The sequence below is a fragment of the Ornithorhynchus anatinus genome, chromosome 2, assembly GCF_004115215.2.
Source record: "Ornithorhynchus anatinus isolate Pmale09 chromosome 2, mOrnAna1.pri.v4, whole genome shotgun sequence".
Classification (NCBI taxonomy): Eukaryota; Metazoa; Chordata; class Mammalia; order Monotremata; family Ornithorhynchidae; genus Ornithorhynchus; species Ornithorhynchus anatinus.
The window spans coordinates 79,759,362-79,778,526 of NC_041729.1; the positions used below are offsets into that span (position 1 = coordinate 79,759,362).

Sequence of the window (19,165 nt, forward strand, 5' to 3'; positions counted from 1 at the left end):
GATAGAGCATGAGACTGTGAGTCAGATGGCCATGTGTTCTAATCCTGGTTCTGGCCTTTTCTGCTGTGTGACCACAGGCAAGTCACTTAAGTTCTCTGCGCCTCAGTTATCTCATCTGTAAAACAGGGATTGAGACTATGAACCCACTTGGGACAGGAACTGTGGCCAACCCATTTTGCTTGTGTCCAGCCCAATGCTTAGCACAGTGCCTGGCACATAGTAAGTGCTTAATAAATACCACAATTAAGTCTCTGCATTTCTCTGGGTTTCTTCCCTACCATTTTCTCCCCTCCATCCTCTCATTACAGCGTATGTTTGGCCTCCTGGCCCCTGCTGTAGGGGGTGGATAAGGAGGGACCAAGAGAAAATTTACTTGGTGTACCAGTAAATTGGGTGCCTTTTTTCAAAAGTTTCTCATAAAATCTATACATCTTGATAGTAGTTAGTGGCCAAACAGCATACTTAAAATGGGAGAGTTGTGGATCCTAGTAATAGGAATATCTTTAATCAAACTTATTCAAAAAGGTATTTCTTAAAACTGAATTAGTACATTGGGTTGTTCTGTGAGACTTTGGGACTTTACTACTTGAATTAGTACTGGACCATTTGAATAATGGGATGTTAACAGTAACATTTTAAAAGCCTAAGAAAGGCAACATCCAGGAAGATCACCAATGTGTGCTTGGAAAAGAGCAAAATATTTTTGGAAAGACAATGAAATAGATCTTAGTTTACAAACAACCAGATGGCAATAGCAGTCTAATAATGATCTCACTTTTAATATGGATATGATTAAATTTGTAGAAAGCACTGTGCCTGTTCGGTTTAAAACTTAGCCATATTTTTTTCAAAAACAGTTCAATGAATCTCCCCTGGGACTCTGACACACTTAGCTCTCTGAAAACACAGGGGTTAGATTCTTGACACACTCCACATTAAGGAAAGCTCGCGTTACAGTACACACACCTTGTCTGATGGGGCACCCGTTGCCAGAATAATACACCCTAATACCTTAAGAGTGGGATTTCCGAATGGGACTGCCAAAATGCACATTATAGGAGAAAGGAGTGTTTTTCTAAAAGATCAGGTTTTCTAACCACTTAATAATTCCTGACTAATGTTATGACTGAAGTGCTGGATAGGACTGCCACCGTGAGGCACACGGACGAACCACAGGGTTGATTTTGAAGAATAACACTGCACTAGCATCATTAGCTATCAACTGAATCTTACAGAACTCATACTGCTTGGCTTTTTAAATACAAAATCAAAGTGAGAGTTTCGCCTTTGGTTTCATCAATTAAAAATTTCTCAGTATTTCATTAATTTTTACTGAATGATTCTTTCGGCTCATGAGCGAGCATGTCTGAGAAATCAAATACCGAATGGCTACTGAGATCACTAAGACCAGGTCTCCACTTGGAAAGTGAAGTTGAGAACTGAGGCATTTATCCGATCTAATGATTGAAAGTGGATTTCTCATGCTAGAGACGGATAACTGAATAAAAAATGGGGATACCTGCCTCAATTCTCCACTTGGCTAGTTTAGTCCTGACTTAAAACATTTCCCAATAGACTAGGATTTAGCAATATAAAATTAACAGCAAATAGGTTTCATTTAGTAAAGAATAATTAAAACACTACTTGTTCAGTAAGAAAGGGGTTGGTTTGGTTTCAGGAGAGATTTGAGTAGTTTATTTTGCCCAGTCAGAGCCCTTCAGCATAATGACACTTTCATATACATATATATGAACATTTTTCAGAAACATTAATGTATAATACATTTTCTTTCCTTAAAATACCAGCTGGACAGGTATTCATTTACAAAAATATTCCATTACCTAATTTTAATCTTTTTGCTGCGATGACATAGTTCAAGTACATTTTGGAAAATGACTACAAAGTCCAACACATTTCCGTGTTTGCAACACTATGGTTTTTGCAGTTCATATGAAACTATACAGACATATGGATTTGCAACCCTACCTATTTAAAATGCATATTCCAGCAATTACCCTCAAAGATACCAATGGGACTCAGCAAGACTAAAAAATAAATTGCTTGAACTGAATTTTTTTTGCATGTATACATTTACATAAGATATACACATAAGCTACAACTCTACTCAAGCATGCTTACCCAATAAATGGGCAACGTTAAAAAAAATTCACTGTTCTTTATCTTGTTGTCTTTTTTGTGGTGCTTTTACATAGCAGAGCATACCTAGAAAGCAGAATGTTTCTTAATGCTAGCCACTATAATCAGCAGAAGTCAAGTCTACGGTAACATAGAGCACTGGTTATTTACAAAGAATAAATTAAAATAACTAAAATATGGTTAACCCCTTGCATTGCCTTTTGCTTCAATATATATATTCTCAATTTATAAATCCTTCCAAGTCCAGATAAAACTAGGCGTAAATCTTTCACTGAGATAATGTAACAAAAACAATTAAAAAATTAAAGCATCCTACAATTCCATTATGAAATTAACTTTTTTGTTAACTGCTTGAACTTAAAAACACTAAATTAATACTGATTTGTTCACATTTTATATACTACTACCATTCCATTATGAAACTAACTTATTTTAAGAGCTTGAACTTAAAAATACTAAATTAATACTGATTTGTTCATATTTTGTATACCATTATTCAAAAACAATTCATTACTTTGAGGTGGAATGTGAAATCAGGAGTTGCATTTACTTGAAAGTGTGGAATATTCTACACTTAATAAGATGCACATCCAAAGAGCCACCGTCAATTAACTTAAGAATATTTTTGACAAGAAGGTACTGTCTACTTATGGAAAAGAAATTCTAACTATGGCAATTTGGGAAATTACAATGAATTAGTTAAATTGAGGTGCTCTAAAAAAATTATCTTTTCCCCTACTCCAAACAACTAATTTTATCCTACAAAATCTCTACTGCCAGCAGAAAATACACCAAAAACCACAGGAAAGACAATGCACATAAAATTTCACAAGAAATTGGTCCAAATGAGGAAAAGAGCAATTAACATAAACTACAAATACACAATTTTCACATTCCTTGCTAAAGTTTTAACATCTAACACATTTTCACCGAATGATATAAATTTCAATCCACATGTGTAAACAAACATGACAAACAAAAATAGGGCACTTCACCAGAACTTATGCTTTTAAAAACTGAACAAAAATTCTGAAAAAAGTGATTTAACAGGTATCAAACTGATGTGGACTGCATTCTTTTAACTACAAAAGAAAAAAAAAATCGACAAAAATACATAACCTCTGTTTAAGTTTTTGGAAATTTATTTTAAAAAAGCTGAAGAAAATACCTGAAAAACTATTTTATCTTAAAACAAAAGTTACGGCAACCATTCAACAGCAAGCTGTAGCTATTGATAAAGATTTTGCAACTAAGTGCCTTTGTGGAATTCTCCTCCCCACCTCCTGAAACTAAAGAAATATTTGACGATGTTCAAAAGTGGGGTTACCAAAATCTATGATTTGTCCTGCCAGGTAAGTGAAGATTTCCTAATAAAATACAGTAATTTCTTAAATTAACTGTATCTCGATATGAGATACGATTATATTTCTTATTATAAGCGTAAAACAAACTTTTTGTATGGATAATATACATACTTTTTAAGTACTCCGACTTAAACTTAACAAGTTCTTATATTTTAAAATTAAAGTGTACATATATAAAAACTTCATTTGAAAACTAAAAGTATATTCTATAGCAGTATGTATAAATATAACAGATTACTGTATGATCTTGAAACAAATCTGAAAGTGTTGCAGTAGCTGAAGAGACTAAAGAACACTGACACAAAGGAAATGATTTTGGAATTCAGAGTGACTTTTTTCATATTTTAAAAATATTATTCTATCAGAGTTTGAAAGTTCTTCACAATTTCCAAATGTGCCACCCCTAGTGTGCCTGATTTTTCTCCCTTTTTTTCTTTTTAATTTAACACTGATGATTTGCAATTTAAGAAACATGGAAAAACTAGGATGAAATTAAATACTACAAAACTTTCATTACTTAAAAAAGTGCAGAAAAGATTCAAGTTTAAAGTCAGGTAATATCAGTGCTCTTTATTAAGCAAAAAAAGTAAAATAAGTTTCTGCCACAAAAATTACCTTTGGATGTAGCTTTCTAATTTGTCATGTGAAAATGTCTCAAGCAAAACATAGATGGATCAACCAGACAAGGGATGCAATTACAAATCAGAATAAAACTTTGAAACTGATGATGAAATCCAAATAACAATCTTTCCACCCCCATCCCTCCCCCATGATACTGACCATGTTAACACTTTCAGACTTGTTTGAAATACACACACATTTACATGAAGTAACATTCAGAAGAACTTACAATTTGGCAAAATTCCTAACCAAAAGAAAATCTTTATTCTTTAAGAGTACTAAGATGTAAAATTACACATAACACAGATAGCTGTTTTTTGCATTTTCATCAGAAAATAAATTGACAAATCAGAAATAGTTCAGTTGTATCTCAAGTTATTCTTTCCAAACACTTTAAAAAGAGTTTGTATACAACTGAAATGCAATTTGGGCAGGGCTGAAGTTGATTCCCCTTTGCTAGACTTCCTTTATAGATACTGTGAAGAATGATTTGCCCAATGCTAGCAAATACAACAGAGCCCTTATTTCACAAATTATTTCTTAGAATATATGAGACAAAAATGAGAATTTTAGTTTGAAAAGTGGTTAAGTTAGATGTGGTACATAGGAAAACAGTTTGCTGATTTTTATAGCTTGCTAAATCAATTCACACTTCAATGATTTACCAAAGAGGGGAAAATATTAAAGAAATAGAGAAATGTTAAAGAAAGTATAAAAGTACACTTAAATACTCTTCTCATAAATACTTTATTCACTCTTGTTTCACCCTCTTTCCCTTGCTGGTACTCATCCATCACTACTTGTGGTGAATATCATCTTTCTTACATTCATTCAATTTCAATCAGGAATTGGGAAAATACTTGGAAATGGCCTTTTCCAGTGACCAAATAAAGTAGATCTGAGAGAAATGTGTTTTTTGTATTTTCTACTTTGTCTTACAACTATGGACTCAAATTTAAGGAAAAGCAAACAAATATCCTCATGAGGATTTCTTCTCAAATGAAACTTATGTAAATCTAATTTTCTGTATTCATTAATCAAATGAGATTACTTAATTTTATAGAAAACAGATGAAATAATAGATTAAAATATATCTGCAAAACAATTTTGTGGCAGGCAGAGTTAGGAAACTGGAACTATGTATGTGGGATAAATCAAGTATTTCTAGGGTCTTTGCTCAACTTTAATGTCCACATCTGTAACCTTGTTCACGACATATATTGAACTATATATGCTAAACAAGAGTTCAATTCATTTGCAGTGCAGCACAGATTATAGGATGTATTAAGACAGGCTACAACATCTTTTAATTTCTGAATCTTTCTTGGAGAGATGACATTAGCTACACACAAAACAATTTACTTACCAGTGCATATGCAATTCCTAGAATTTGTAAATAAAAGGGATATTTGGTTTGAATCCACTTTCTAGGTCACTTGATCAACTGAGACTCTAAAGCAATTTTGCTGTAAACTTTCATACCCATAGTGCACTTCATGAATTGTAAACATAAAGGTTTTACATGAACTCATTAAAACAATGAACAAAGCACATGAAGTTGAAGTCTTAGAAATATACAACTTAATGGCCACAAAGTAGAAAAAAGTACTCTGCTATCCATTTGTGCTCTAATTATTTCTTCATGAAAGTCAACTTTTTTATTTTAGAAATCAAAAATACTTTGATTTTGAGAACATTAATTTTAATGGTCATTTTATGCAGTTTCTTTTTACAGTTTTTTATAGTGGCAAATGGTTTTGGAGAGTAGTCTAAATTGTCAGAGTAACTCATTTTCAAATTTAACAAGTAGTTCTTTCCCTCTCAATGCAATATTGAGAACCGGTACTTAATTTTACATTTCTGCGATCATTTTTTTTTAATTGGAACTTTTAAAACTAGGAAAGGACAGGGACAGATGTATGTATGTATGTAGGTAGTCCTATGAATATATTTTGCAGGTCCTCCTACTGGAGACTGATATATATTTATTGACACTAAATGCTTAGCATATTCCACGCAAACAAAACGTGCACTAAGTTTTCACTGGATCATCACCTGAGTGTCCTGGGGCAGAGATCGAAGAAAGAAAAGATTGTTGGTTTTTTTGTTGTTTTTCTTTTTAAGTAAAGGAGGTGCTCATTTTACTGGAAAATCTTAGACCATTCTTTAACAGTTTTAATTACACAGACGCCAACATACATTTAAACAAACATTTTATAAAAATCCAAGCACAAATGAAAACCATAGCCCATTTCAACATTTTTAAAACAAATTTACCCAATAACTATTTTGGTCAAAATCACCTCTAATTGAATTTATGAGAACAAATAAGAGATATTGAAGTATTCTCCTCACCACAATGGAGGCTTTTTCCCCACTTTTCACACTGCATAGCCGTTATACATGAAAACTACCAGGATGATGAGCAGTTCAGTCATGCTCTACACATTTCTTTTCAATGAAAAGTGATTTATCACCTTGTTTTGCACTTGGCAGAATGTGGACTGCATACAGGAATACAATATCAGAAATCCAAAAATAGTCCATACACAGATCAACTGCATTCAAATTTTCATGATCAATACCTCATAGTTCCACTTGCCTGCCTAAATGGGTGGTAACAAATTATTTAACATTTCTTCAATCATGATACTGATGGTCAGCCAGTTTATGGGAGAGGAGGTCCAGCCAGTTGATCACTGTCCAGTCCAAACAATTATTTTTCCCAGCTTTGAGGACCTCTGCTGTCTTTGCCTCTCCCTGTGTGAGACTGATATGCTGGCAGCAAAAACAGTGGCACAGGACCCCTTGGAAAGGGAATTCTAACCCAGGAATGATCTAGGATTGCCTTCTTGCCATTTCTCACCAGTGCTCCCTGTTTTCTCTCTTCCTGTGCTTTGTGTTGCCTGCTCAGTTTCTAAGCTGTGAACAACACACAGCCGAGATGCACACACTCTAGTTCATATGTGTGTTTAAATATAATGCTCCTCAGTTAATGCCACATGACTGAGGAAAACAGTGCATGATTGTGCTAGGAAAGAATAGTATCCAACGATGAATACCCCATTAATTCTAATGGTCCTAAAGAAATCAACATAAAGAAAAAATATTATTTTTTCCTTCCGATCAAGTTGAATATAGTTGTCAGAACTGGTACCACTTCTTATCTTTGTACTTCAACATCATCTAAAATATAAGAGCAAAGCCAAAATTAATCTTAATTCACAAATATGCTCTCAAAACAAATTTACATCTCTTTGACTGTGAACTCTGTAGAACACTGGGACTGTGTCCTACTTGATTATCCTCTATCTACCCCAGTGCATAGTGCAGTGTTTGACATAATCAAGTACTTGACAAATACCACAACTGTTATATCTGCTCAAAAGATATTACTTTTTAAATAACTTTTATAGTTTAAAATATTTCAGAACTCAGAAATCAATGCCAAACTGAATTGCCTGGCTTTATCAAGGACTTGGGAAAGCAGAGGAACAGCAGCACCCTTTATTCTCTCCCTTCCAGTCCAACTAGCTCAGCCTTGCATCCCTCTCCACACCCACAATAATTTGTAAAGCCAACATCTGATTTTTAGGCAGTCCAAAACACAAGAGCAGGGGGTGTGTGGGTCACTCTGTTGGGGAAGATAGCAGGACAACTACCCACTCCCTGTAATCAGTGATCACCCAGTAGCAATAACATAAACTTGTTGTGGGAATGGAATATGTCTGCTCTGTTGTACTTTCCCAAGCGGTTAGTACAGTGCTCTGCAGACAGTAAGCGCTCAATAAATACGTTTGCTTGATTCATAATGGGAGGTGGAGGTGCTTGGCTGGACAGAAGAAGAAGAGGTAGGCAGGCCATCGGGTCCAGCGACTGAGTAGGCAGCCATAGATAGAAGACTAGGCCTGGTTAGAAGGCTCCCTTTACTCCTCCCTTCTCTCCTCCTAGAGTTGACCTTCCTTGACCAGAAGGAATATGAGCCATATGAGTTGTGCCATTTTTGCTTTGGGCCACCTTGGAGCACACACTCCACCACACTCACAGGGGGCACCCCGATAGTGGCCCCAGGACTCAACTTTTGACAGCTTGCTCTACCAGGCAACCAGATTCTTCTTCATGAAATCGTCCTTTATGTAATTTACTGAAGATTTTTCAGTGGCTGAATTTTCAGAACAAAATGAGAGTCAGGAAGTTTGGTGATGAGAATTGGTTTCTTAGATTTTTTTCTTCCCTTGGAGACATTTGAAGGTAGATACAATATAATCATTCTAATCATTTAATTTGGCAAAAATCCATCTTATTACTGTATTCCGTTGCCCCAAAGTTTCTATTTCAAGTAGCTTTTAGTTGCTATATTACTTTCTAAAACATTACTCACCTCATGAGCATGTTTAGAGAAGGAATCAGCACTTGACAACATAGCACCTGTCCTTTCTTCCAGGTCCCCAAGTTTCTGCCCTCTTTCATCTAATGCCAACCGGGCTCGTGCGAGCTCACCAACTACCCCAGAAGCTGCTCCTTTAACACCTTCAATTCCACCAGGGCCAGGAATGTGCTGGGCAAGACTCCTTGAAGCCTTTCCAGATGCTGATTCTCCAACTAAATAAATTTAAGATGTCAACAACTTAAGAAAATTAAAAATGTCTTGTACAAAACAGTGAAGACTCTTTGAAACACTTGACAAAATAAAAATGAGAAATATAAAAAGCTTTTTTATGAAAACTGAAATGTATAAAATGAAATAATAGCATTTCAAGTGTTTCTGTCATCCTACCCTTACAAAAACATCACAGAGATAAATAATCCTCTAAAAACAACTCAGAACTACATAGTGATAAAAAGTTCCAATTCCATCAGCAAACATTTTGTACTGTGTCAAATTTAGACAAATGCAACAAGTAGATACAACTACTCCAACTATGATATTCAGTGAACCCAACTACCACAAATTCACAGTGTTTTTAGAGCTTCTACTTCCTCTAGCCCCAATTTTTTTTTTCCATATAATTAGCATAGTACAGTGCCTGGATATGCTTCCATTGTTTGGGACATGAAAACCCCCTTAAAAAGCAATGATTTTGATAATCTTGATTTTCAAATAGGTTTATCAGTAATCATTTTACAAATTTACCCTGCTTCAAATTTTAAAAATTTCTTTGAAAGTAGCTCCCCTCAATTACACAGTAGGAGCTGTTGGTATGTTTTTTAATAGCTGCTTTGCCCCACTGAAGGTTATTGAATTTCATTATATATTCTGAAGTGCCACACTGCATTATCTTTTAAAATGATTATGCTTCTTACATTTTTTTTAATTTGGATTTTTCATATTGGTAAATACTATGCTATACATCCTAAAAATCTTTTTAGAAATCATGTGAAGAGTTGCAGTGATGACTAAATGGAAAGGGCCTGCATGTTTTATGCCTTTACACAAATTCTGCTATTAAGTAAATTCCTGGTAGAAGCTGGTGTTTTGAGAGATCCTTTCACTTTTCAGTTTCCTAAGTTTCTAGTGAATTGAGAGATTTTTCTTTTTTTTAGTTGAAACTGTCAAATAGAGACAGCAGTAAATTCACATCACCTCAAGAAATAGAAGAAATTGCAGGTAACAAATTTTTCATTTTTAATTAAGTCTCAATTTATCTCAGCCCAAATCTGTTATTCAAAATATCAGATCATATTTGGAACTATAAAAAGGTTATTTATATATAAATTCTGACATTTCTCAATACTTGTGTGAAAAAGCAATGAATGCAAATGAATAGCCCTATTTTATGAATATAATTAATAACAAAGGAACTTACAGAGTTCTTCTCTGTCAAGGGATTGTGCACCACCTCCAAATAAGCCTTTAAAAAATCCCCTATTTGGTGCTTCAGGTGTTTCAACTGGTGTGAAGAGTTCACCCAACATTTCCTTTGAAATAAAAATAAATTAGCCATTTTAAAAACTGAGAACTATTCCAAAAATAATGGAAAAAAATGAATAAAACCATAAGATATACTTTCATTTTACTCTTTTAATATTGGTTTTGATAAACCCCAAATATATTTAATAAATGAATTACAAAGTAACAAATGAGGTCATGAGGAGGGCAGGGAAGAGAGAAGCAGCATGGCCTGCTGGAACTCTGCTTTGCTACTTTTCTGCTGCATGACTGTGGGCAAGCTTCTCTGTGCCTCAGTTTCCTCATCTGTAAAATGATTATTAAATCCTCCTTCCTCTGACAGTCTGTGAGTCCCAGATGGGATGGGAACGGTGTCCAACCTGATAAACTTCTATCTACCCCAACGCTTATAACAATGCTTGACACTTAGTAAGTGCTTAACAAATAGCATTAAAAAAGAGGTACTCAGCAAAAATACTTCTCAATAGTATGCTACAATTTTAACTATCAGATTGGATCAGAAATATATTAGGATTTATTGTTTCATTTCACCCAACTTTTTCTCTTGTATCTCATTGGATTAAAGTCAGAAAATACTTTAATCAAATATTTGCTGTCCCTAGTACCACAATATCTTGCCTATAGGCCAAGCCAAAAAGAAAAAAAAAAGGAGGATGTGGGCAGGAGTGACAGAGTTAACATTTCTGATTCAATGTTACAATGGAACAGTCAGGTTATAGAGGAATGATTCAAAATTCTTATTCTTTGTTCTTCAAAAACATCAAATTAGGCTCAATTTTAAATAGATTAAAGAAGATACATAATCTGTATAACTACTGCCAAATATATAAAAATGGAAATATACTTTTAGGTTGCTAATGCTTTTTGACTAAGTACAAGACATTATTTACAAAGTTGAATGACAATTCTTGTAGACACTGAAGAGAAAAGGGAAACTTTTTCAATACCCTGCTTTTACAGCAGTGAAAAAGAATCCTTACTTAAAAAACCCTGAAATAGCCAGTCACCAAAAGAACAAAATAATTTATTGCTTTACTTCACGATTCTGAGACACACTTTAAATAGGGAGGGTTATATTTATATGCTGGTAGGATTAGTAAATGGTGTGCCTTTTTATTTACATTTAAGCAAATATTTTAGCTAAGGATTAAGAATACCAAGAGTATGGCCAATGTTAACGCAAGTATTAGTGAAGTCTCAAATTTTTATATATGCATATATAACAGCTAATTAAACCTGCTTAATCGCACGATATCAGATAATCTAAAGGAAGTGTGTGATTTTGAACCTAGTAAAGAATTGGCACTTCACTTTTAGTGACAACTGTAAGTGATTTTCATTGTAGCTCCTTAATAATCATATTCCTTATAAACTCTTGCATTTTGCTATTTTAGTGTGAACTCATATTTATACGGTGTTCTGTTTTATACAGCACTCATTGGTTGTTGTCTGAAAGCTAATCCTAGTGACTGCATTTAATAAATCCTTAGATGGAGAAATTTCACACTGAAGATTAAACTAAATTCTAATTCTTGACAAAATGTGTATGGGACTATGAAATATGCTTCTTCCAAAAAAATTCAACTATATGGGAAAAGTTGTGGAATTCACCTCTAAAGAGTTTAGAAAAGAAACTAGTTAACCATCTCAATCCGAGTGGTTGCCATGAACCATTTTCATAATGCTTGAAAGTACAGACCAAATGATACCGTTGACATTCGACAACACAGTAATTTGGTATTTTCCAAAGAGAATTTTAAAAAAAACTGCTTGATAAGTAACACGAAGTCAGAAGCATATCATAAAAGTTAAAAAGCACTGAGAATTTCAACAAGATTAAATGAAATCACAAATAATAAAATTATCTCATAAACAAAATCCTACAAAATACTGGTGACAGAATAATTTGCTTTTTTCAGTTTATTTCACAGTGTTTTTAAAACAAATTAAGATTCAGTACACACATCTGTGATCAAGCATAAATGACAAGAGAAATTAAAATGCTACCCACAAAGAGTTTGAGTGCAAAGCTGTCAAAACAAACATATGATTCCTCTGATAATCTAGTGTATACAAGGGAAATGGACTGGATCATAAACTAATATGACTCACTTGATAGAATCACATATGTGCAGTTGTTTTTTTTTAAAGCATCATTAGATACACTTTTCCTGGATACAGATTTCCTTTTTGAAACAGTTTACAAAAATAAACTAGAAATCAAGAATATCTGAGATTTTTTTATTGCTAAAGAATAACTGCACACAGAGTATTTAAGGTGGCTGCGCAAGGTTATTTTACTTGATTTTACAGTCAAAGAGTTAAATGTACCAAGCATGTCCTATTGCTTTAGAAATCTGGGGATAATTGATAACCTCTACACTAGTACTATAGCTTCCACTGCTGAAGGGGGGGGGAGCCATAGCTCAACAGGAAATGCATGAAAAAGCAGATCTCCATTTTGGTTAAGCAGAGGCAATAAGTGAGACTAGCCTAAATTCAGAATGTAAGCTTGCACCCAGGAGCACCTTACAAGAGTGAAGAGTGGATAATAAATTTTTTCTGTCATTATGGACACAGTTCTTACTCAGTGAAATACTTTAGAAATGTGCATTAGCTCCCAAAATACAAAATTTGGCTTAAAAAAACTTTATCCACCAACATATGGTTCAGGAAAACTAAGTGAACAATGGCTGAATGTTCAAGCTATTTAGACTTTTCTCTCTTTCCCATACCTGCAGCTAAGCCCCACCACAGAATTTTCCAAACTAGTATTTTTGATAGCTAAATTTCAACAATGGGGTTCAAAAATGTTCAGAGAAAAAGAGTGACCTTTTAACTAATTTCATTTCACAAAGAATTCACCCGTGAACAGAGTCAAATATAACCATCTCCACTAAGTGAAAAAGAAATTTTTCTACCAAGAATTGTTTACAATGTAAAATTTGCTGCTGTACTGTACAAATGAGTCATATTTCAAGTCCACAGCAGATTAGCTATTATTGTCCCTCCCTCATAGCATGTGCATGGAATGATTCAAACAATATTTTTTACTTCCCTATTTAAGCTTTTCACAGAAAGCTCCCACAGGACTGTCAGAGTCTGTGGGCATAAATGACTCTTGGGGATATGTATGTTTGAAAAGATGACAGCATGATTCTTGCTCTTTACCTGAAGATTTTCACATGTTTCTTGACTGTAGGTGAGTCTCTGAATTTCTGTGGGTGATACCAGGTACAATGCCTGTCCATTGTTGGTGAAGCAGAATGTTCTGGCTATCCGCATGTTGGTAAGTGGCAGATAATACACATCCAACAGCGGCCTTAAACTTGGCAAACTTGAAAAGGGAATGAGAAGATAGTTAAAAGTTAAAAAAGATGGAATTTTTTTCTCGATGTAGTTTGCAGTTTTGATATATAAAATCCATAGTTTTTTAGCCTCAAATTCTTTCCCCCCAATATCAGTGTCTTTAAGAGCAACCTGGTGTTAAGAGGCTCTTAAACAATATTCAGAAATCCAAATAAAGTTCCTAAACATGATTCTTTGGAAGACAACTATTTCTGAAGAATTAATTTATAGCACCAATTCTGAACATTAAAACCATGAAAACCTTTCACTAGGCAGTCCAAATCACAAGTATTAAAATCAGTGATTGTGTTTCAAGCTCTCATTAAAGTACTCATGCCTTGTCTCATGCTACATGCACGGACAAAGTAGCTTCTTTTTTCATGGCATACCCACAAAGACAGGCATTGTGGAAAAATTCTTGAATAATGCTCTATCCAGAATGAATTCAGAATTGTTAGGGAGTATGAAGATCAGTCTTCTACTGACATATAAAGTTCTACGGAAACAAGGACCACTTACCAATGTTCAAACTACGTTTGTGTAAGATTTGGTGTCATTACTCATAATTAAAACCACCATCACTGTAGTGGACAACTAGATTGTTAGAAAACAGAATTAGGGTTACAATCTTGGAAAAAGAGAAATGACAGTCCGATAGTGAGAAAAGTGACATCATTTCTTTTGGAATGCCTTTGAGGTCAGTTGCTTAAATTTACTGTGCTTAGGTTCCTCAGCATTAGTGCCGCATTTTCTGACATTATAATTTGTTATATAGGAATTACAGGAATATATCCTAAAAGCAGCATTAAAAGTTCTTTGCCAGTAGCCGGTACAGTGTACTCTATAAAAGTCATTGATAAAAATACATTTTGCCTGGGAAGCTGCCACTGGCAAGGGAATGAGAAAGCAGCTCTGGGTTCAGCCTCCACCAGGGAAAGGACATGGAGTGCCCCTGAGTATCACAGCCCAGGGCCTTGGGGCAGAGTAAAATAGGAGAGGTAGGGCTGTAGCTGCTGGTGCAGGCCCTCCCCAATCCAAGCTCATGAGAGAGGGGGTTCTGTCACCTCCAAAACCCCATTCTGTGAATTCTCCTTTTTCAGAGCTGAGTTTTTGCCTGAGTCATCTTATTTATATATCAACCATATTTACTGACCATTTACTATGTGCAGAGCACTTATACTAAACGTGTGGGAGAGTACATTATAAGAGAGTTGGTAGACATATTCTCTGTCCAAAAGGAATTGAATTTCCAACATGGTCTAAAAGGTCATTTGGTTTTGTTGTACACAAGTACATTTTAGATTTTTTTTTTTTTCAAATGGTGCAGTTAGAGAGAAACTGCTCTGTCTCCCACTATAATTTGAAACTTCCAAATTGGAATGAGAAGCAGGCTGGCCTAGTGAAAAGAGAAAAGGGCCTGGGAGTCAGAGGGCCCGGATTCTAACTGCGGCTCTACCAAATGTTTGCTGTGTGACCTTGGGCCAGTCACTAAACTTCTCTGTGCCTCAGTTACATCATCTGGAAAATGAGAATTACAACCATGGGCCCCAAGTGGGACATGGACTGTGTCTAATTTAATTAGCTTGTATCTACCCCAGCGCTTAGTACAAATACCATAAAAGACCTTAATTGGCTTTGCCAGTTATTAGAGATACATAATAATAATAGTAATGTTGGTATTTGTTAAGCGCTTACTATGTGCCAAGCACTGTTCTAAGCACTGGGGTAGACACAGGGGAATCAGGTTGTCCCACGTGGGGCTCACAGTCTTAATCCCCATTTTACAGATGAGGTAACTGAGGCACCGAGAAGTGAAGTGACTTGCCCAAAGTCATACATCTTCTTACGCTCTTAGTGCAGCACACACAGCTCTTAGCACATAGTAAGCATTCAATAAATATGACTGATTCACGAGAGAATGATGTATACTGCTAATATACTATATCCCTTTCCTCTCTCCCTGAATGGTTGTGTAAATTCCAGAGACTTAAAAATCTCTCTTCCAATACTATGATATCATGAAAGGGAAGTAAGCCACCACCGTTGACCAATTATTTGAAGTAGTAGAGTTTTAAATTGCACCACTGAAGTGAGGGTTGATCTAGAGAGGTTTGGGGGATATAATAATAATAAAGGTATTTGTTAAGCACTTACTATGTGCCAAACACTGTTCTAAGCACCGGGGTGCTGATCATACAAGGTAATCAGGTTGTCCCATGTGGGGCTCACGGTCTTAATCCCCATTTTACAGATTAGGTAAATGAGGCACAGAGAAGTTAAGTGACTTGCCCAAGGCCATACAGCAGACAAGTGGCAAAGCCAGGGTTAGAACCCATGACGTCCTGACTCCCAAGCCTTTGTACTCTGTACCAGGCACTGTACTATGCACTGGGTCTACCTACTTGTCAAAGTTTGAAATATGCTCTGGAGTTGTAGTGAAAATATAAATGCAGAATGATGACCAAGAATATATCTTATGTAGAGTGATTCCTGCAGAATGCACCATTTTAGGGAATGATTTGGATAACATACACTGAAATAGTCGCTACCATATAGAAGCTGTGTGACCTAATGAAATAGAGAATGTGTCTGGGAGACAGAGGATCTGGGTTTTAATCCAGTTCTGCTACTTTCCTGCTGTGTAAGCTTGGGCAAGTCACTTAATTTTTCTGTGCCTCTGTTTCCTCACTTGTAAAATGGGGATTCAATATGCGTTCTGTCTCCTCTAAACTACAAGCCCCATGTGGGACAGGGCCTGAGTTCAACGTGATTAACTTGTACCTACTCCAGCACATAGTGCAGTACGTAGCACAGAGTGCTTAACAAATATAGTTATTATTATTGTCATAATGGGACTGTGAATTAGTTATGTGATGTAGATGTTTAGAATACTTCCTAAAGCTCCCATCAAGGAAAAAAAGAGAATAAAGCAAAGCTGTTATCAGTAGTTAAATTAATATTTCAAAATGAATCAATTATAAGTTTAAAATTAATTTTTAATGGAAACACTTTATGCTAAAGCAAAATGATTCTCTCAATTTGTATCCCCTAATCACTCCATCCCTGACCTTCTTTCCCTTTGCTGCTCTACATCCCCAGCCCCCGGCTTGGCCCCCACCAGGTCTTATCATCCAACTCTTCCCCTCCTCTCGCACTGCACACTACTGCCTCAATCAAGTGTGGCCTGTGGCGCCTCCCACTCCCCATCATGGGAAGTCTTTTCTTCATTCTTTACCCGTTCCTGATCCGATCACCACTCCTTTTCACCATCACTGAATCCTGGCTCCCCCTAGATGACAGTGACTCTTGAAGGGGCCTCATCCTCTCTAATTTCCCAAGACTCACTGGGAAAGGGGAAGGAGTTGGTTTGCTTCTGGTTTTCCAAAGCTGCTTCCTTACAATTCTCCCCTCCCCCAACCCAAATCGGTCTCTTTCCTTTCCTTTGAGGTCCACATCATCCCCCTCTACCACCCATTCCAATTGCTAAGTGCCATCATCTACTGCCCCCAAGGCCATTTTGATCCTTTTCTTATATTCCTTCTATCTCCATCTCTTACACCGATCCAAAGGGACTTCAATAGGCATGTGGCCATTTCTGATGGCCTTCCCACTACCCATTTTTTCCTCACTCTTCCACCCCACCACCTCAACCTCACCCACTCACCAACTTGGACATAAACGTTATATTACCATCTCTAGTCACTGTCCCATCTCTAATATCACTAACTCTAAAATTCCACCCTCCAACCACATCCACCTCCCCTGCCTTCTCTCTCATACACCCTTTTCCCTCACAGTTGTCCTGTTTCCCTACTGAGAACTCCATCTTCTGACTTCCTCCAATTTTCCAAAGTCATCATGCCTCATTTAGTCTCCACTCCCAACCACGCTTAGTACAGTGTTCTGCCAGTTGTAAGTGCTCAATAAATACCACTGAAGATATTGATACAAAAATCAAAGCCAACTCCACCCTCTCCACTGAACTCCCTTTCTCTCTGGCCCCTCCAATCTTGTACCACCAACCCGCAATCCTAAATCACCTCCAAAGTATGTCTGCTCTGCTCTTATACTTGAATGGCTGATGGAAATCCAGACATCAAGCTGAATTCAATCATTTAACACCCCTCCTCAACTGCTGTAATGATGCCCTCTCCTTCACCCAGCAATATTTCTCCATCCTCTATTATTCCAATGTTCATTGCCCACACCTGCTGCTTCAATTTGAGTGCTTACTGTGTTCAGAGCACTGTCCTAAACTTTGGGAAGAGTATGACAAAGTTGGTGACTAACTCCTTATATCTCATCACCACAGTCTCCCCATTTTTAACCCCTAATAAATGCTACCAATTTCACTGATAACATTGAATACACCAGGCATAATCTCCCTAAATTCTACCTGTTCCTTCCCAGTCCCACCACCCTCCTGCCCCATCTTCAACATTCCCACCCTTCCTAGAAGTATCACGAGAGACGATCTCTTGCCTCCTCTTAGAATATACCCGTTCGACTTGTGCCCGCAACTTCTACCTTTTTTGTATCGTATTAAAACAGCTGCCCGCTCTCTTCTTCCTTCACTGATCACCATCTTCAATTGCTCATTCTCCAATGGCTCTTTCGCCACTGTTTTCAAACATGTCCATGCATTCTCTAGCATAATAATAATAATAATGCTCGTATTTGTTAAGCGCTTACTATGAGCCGAGCACTGTTCTAAACACTGGGGTGCTGATCATTCAATGTAATCAGATTGTCCCACATGGGGCTCACAGTCTTCATCCCCATTTTACAGATGAGGTAACTAAGGCACAGAGAAGTTAAGTGACTTGCCCAAAGTCACCCAGCTGAGAAGTGGCAGAGCTGGGATTAGAACCCACAACCTCTGACTCCCAAACCCATGCTTTTTCCATTAAGCCAAGCTGCTTCTCAAAAACAAAAATACCCTTCCTTGATTCCATGGCTCCCTCCAGTTATTACCTCCTCTCCCTCCTAACATTTCTATCCAAACTCCTAGAACAAATTGTCTTTACCCACTGCCTCTGTTTCCTTTCCTCCAATTTTCTCCTTAACTCCCTGCAATCTGGGTCTATCTCCTTAAGTCCATGGCAACCACCCTGTCTAAGGTCACCAATGATCTCCTTCTTGCAAAATCCAAAGTCTCTACTCCGTGCTAATCCTCCACAATTTTTCAGCAGTCTTCAACAATGTGGATCACCTCCTTCTCCTGGAAACACTATCTAACGGTATCTTTACTGACACTGTCCTGGTTGTCCTTCGGCACACTGTGCTGCTTTAATGCCAACCTATTCACTGTAACTCGATCTCGTCAATCTCCCGCCGACCTATTGCCCACTTCCAGCCTTTGGCCTGGAATGCCCTCCCTTGTCATATCCTATAGATTCTCTACAGATACTCTCCCTATCTTCAAAGTCGTACTGAAGGTACATCTCCTCCAGGAGGTCTTTTCTGACTAAGCCCTCATTTCCTCTTTTAATATAATGATGGTATTTGTTAAGCACTTACTATGTACCCAGCACTGTTCTGCATCACCCTGACTTACTCCATTTATTCACTGTCCCCACCCTCAGCCCCACAGCACCTAAGTACATATTCATAATTTTTCTATTTATATTCCTGTCTGTCTCTCCCTTTTGAGTGTACACTCGCTGTGGGCAAGGAATGTGCCTGTTAGATTGTTGTGTTCTCTCTCAAGCTCTTAGTAAAGTGTCCTGAACAAAGTAAGCACTTAAAATATACAATTGATTGA

General features: G+C 36.6%; 1 protein-coding gene across 3 annotated transcripts in view; it reads right to left on the minus strand.

Moving 5' to 3' along the window:
• Positions 1-1,667: 1,667 nt before the first annotated feature.
• STXBP5 (syntaxin binding protein 5) overlaps positions 1,668-19,165 on the minus strand; it is a 184,524-nt gene continuing 167,026 nt past the window's right edge. For all 3 annotated transcript variants that reach the window (XM_029049699.2, XM_029049694.2, XM_029049688.2), the window contains 4 exons: positions 13,225-13,390; positions 9,950-10,061; positions 8,524-8,744; positions 1,668-7,328 (listed from right to left, as the gene is read on the minus strand). In XM_029049699.2, the coding sequence (XP_028905532.1) occupies positions 7,287-7,328; positions 8,524-8,744; positions 9,950-10,061; positions 13,225-13,390 (541 nt within the window). In that variant the 3' untranslated portion in view covers positions 1,668-7,286. The remainder of the gene's footprint in view (positions 7,329-8,523; positions 8,745-9,949; positions 10,062-13,224; positions 13,391-19,165) is intronic.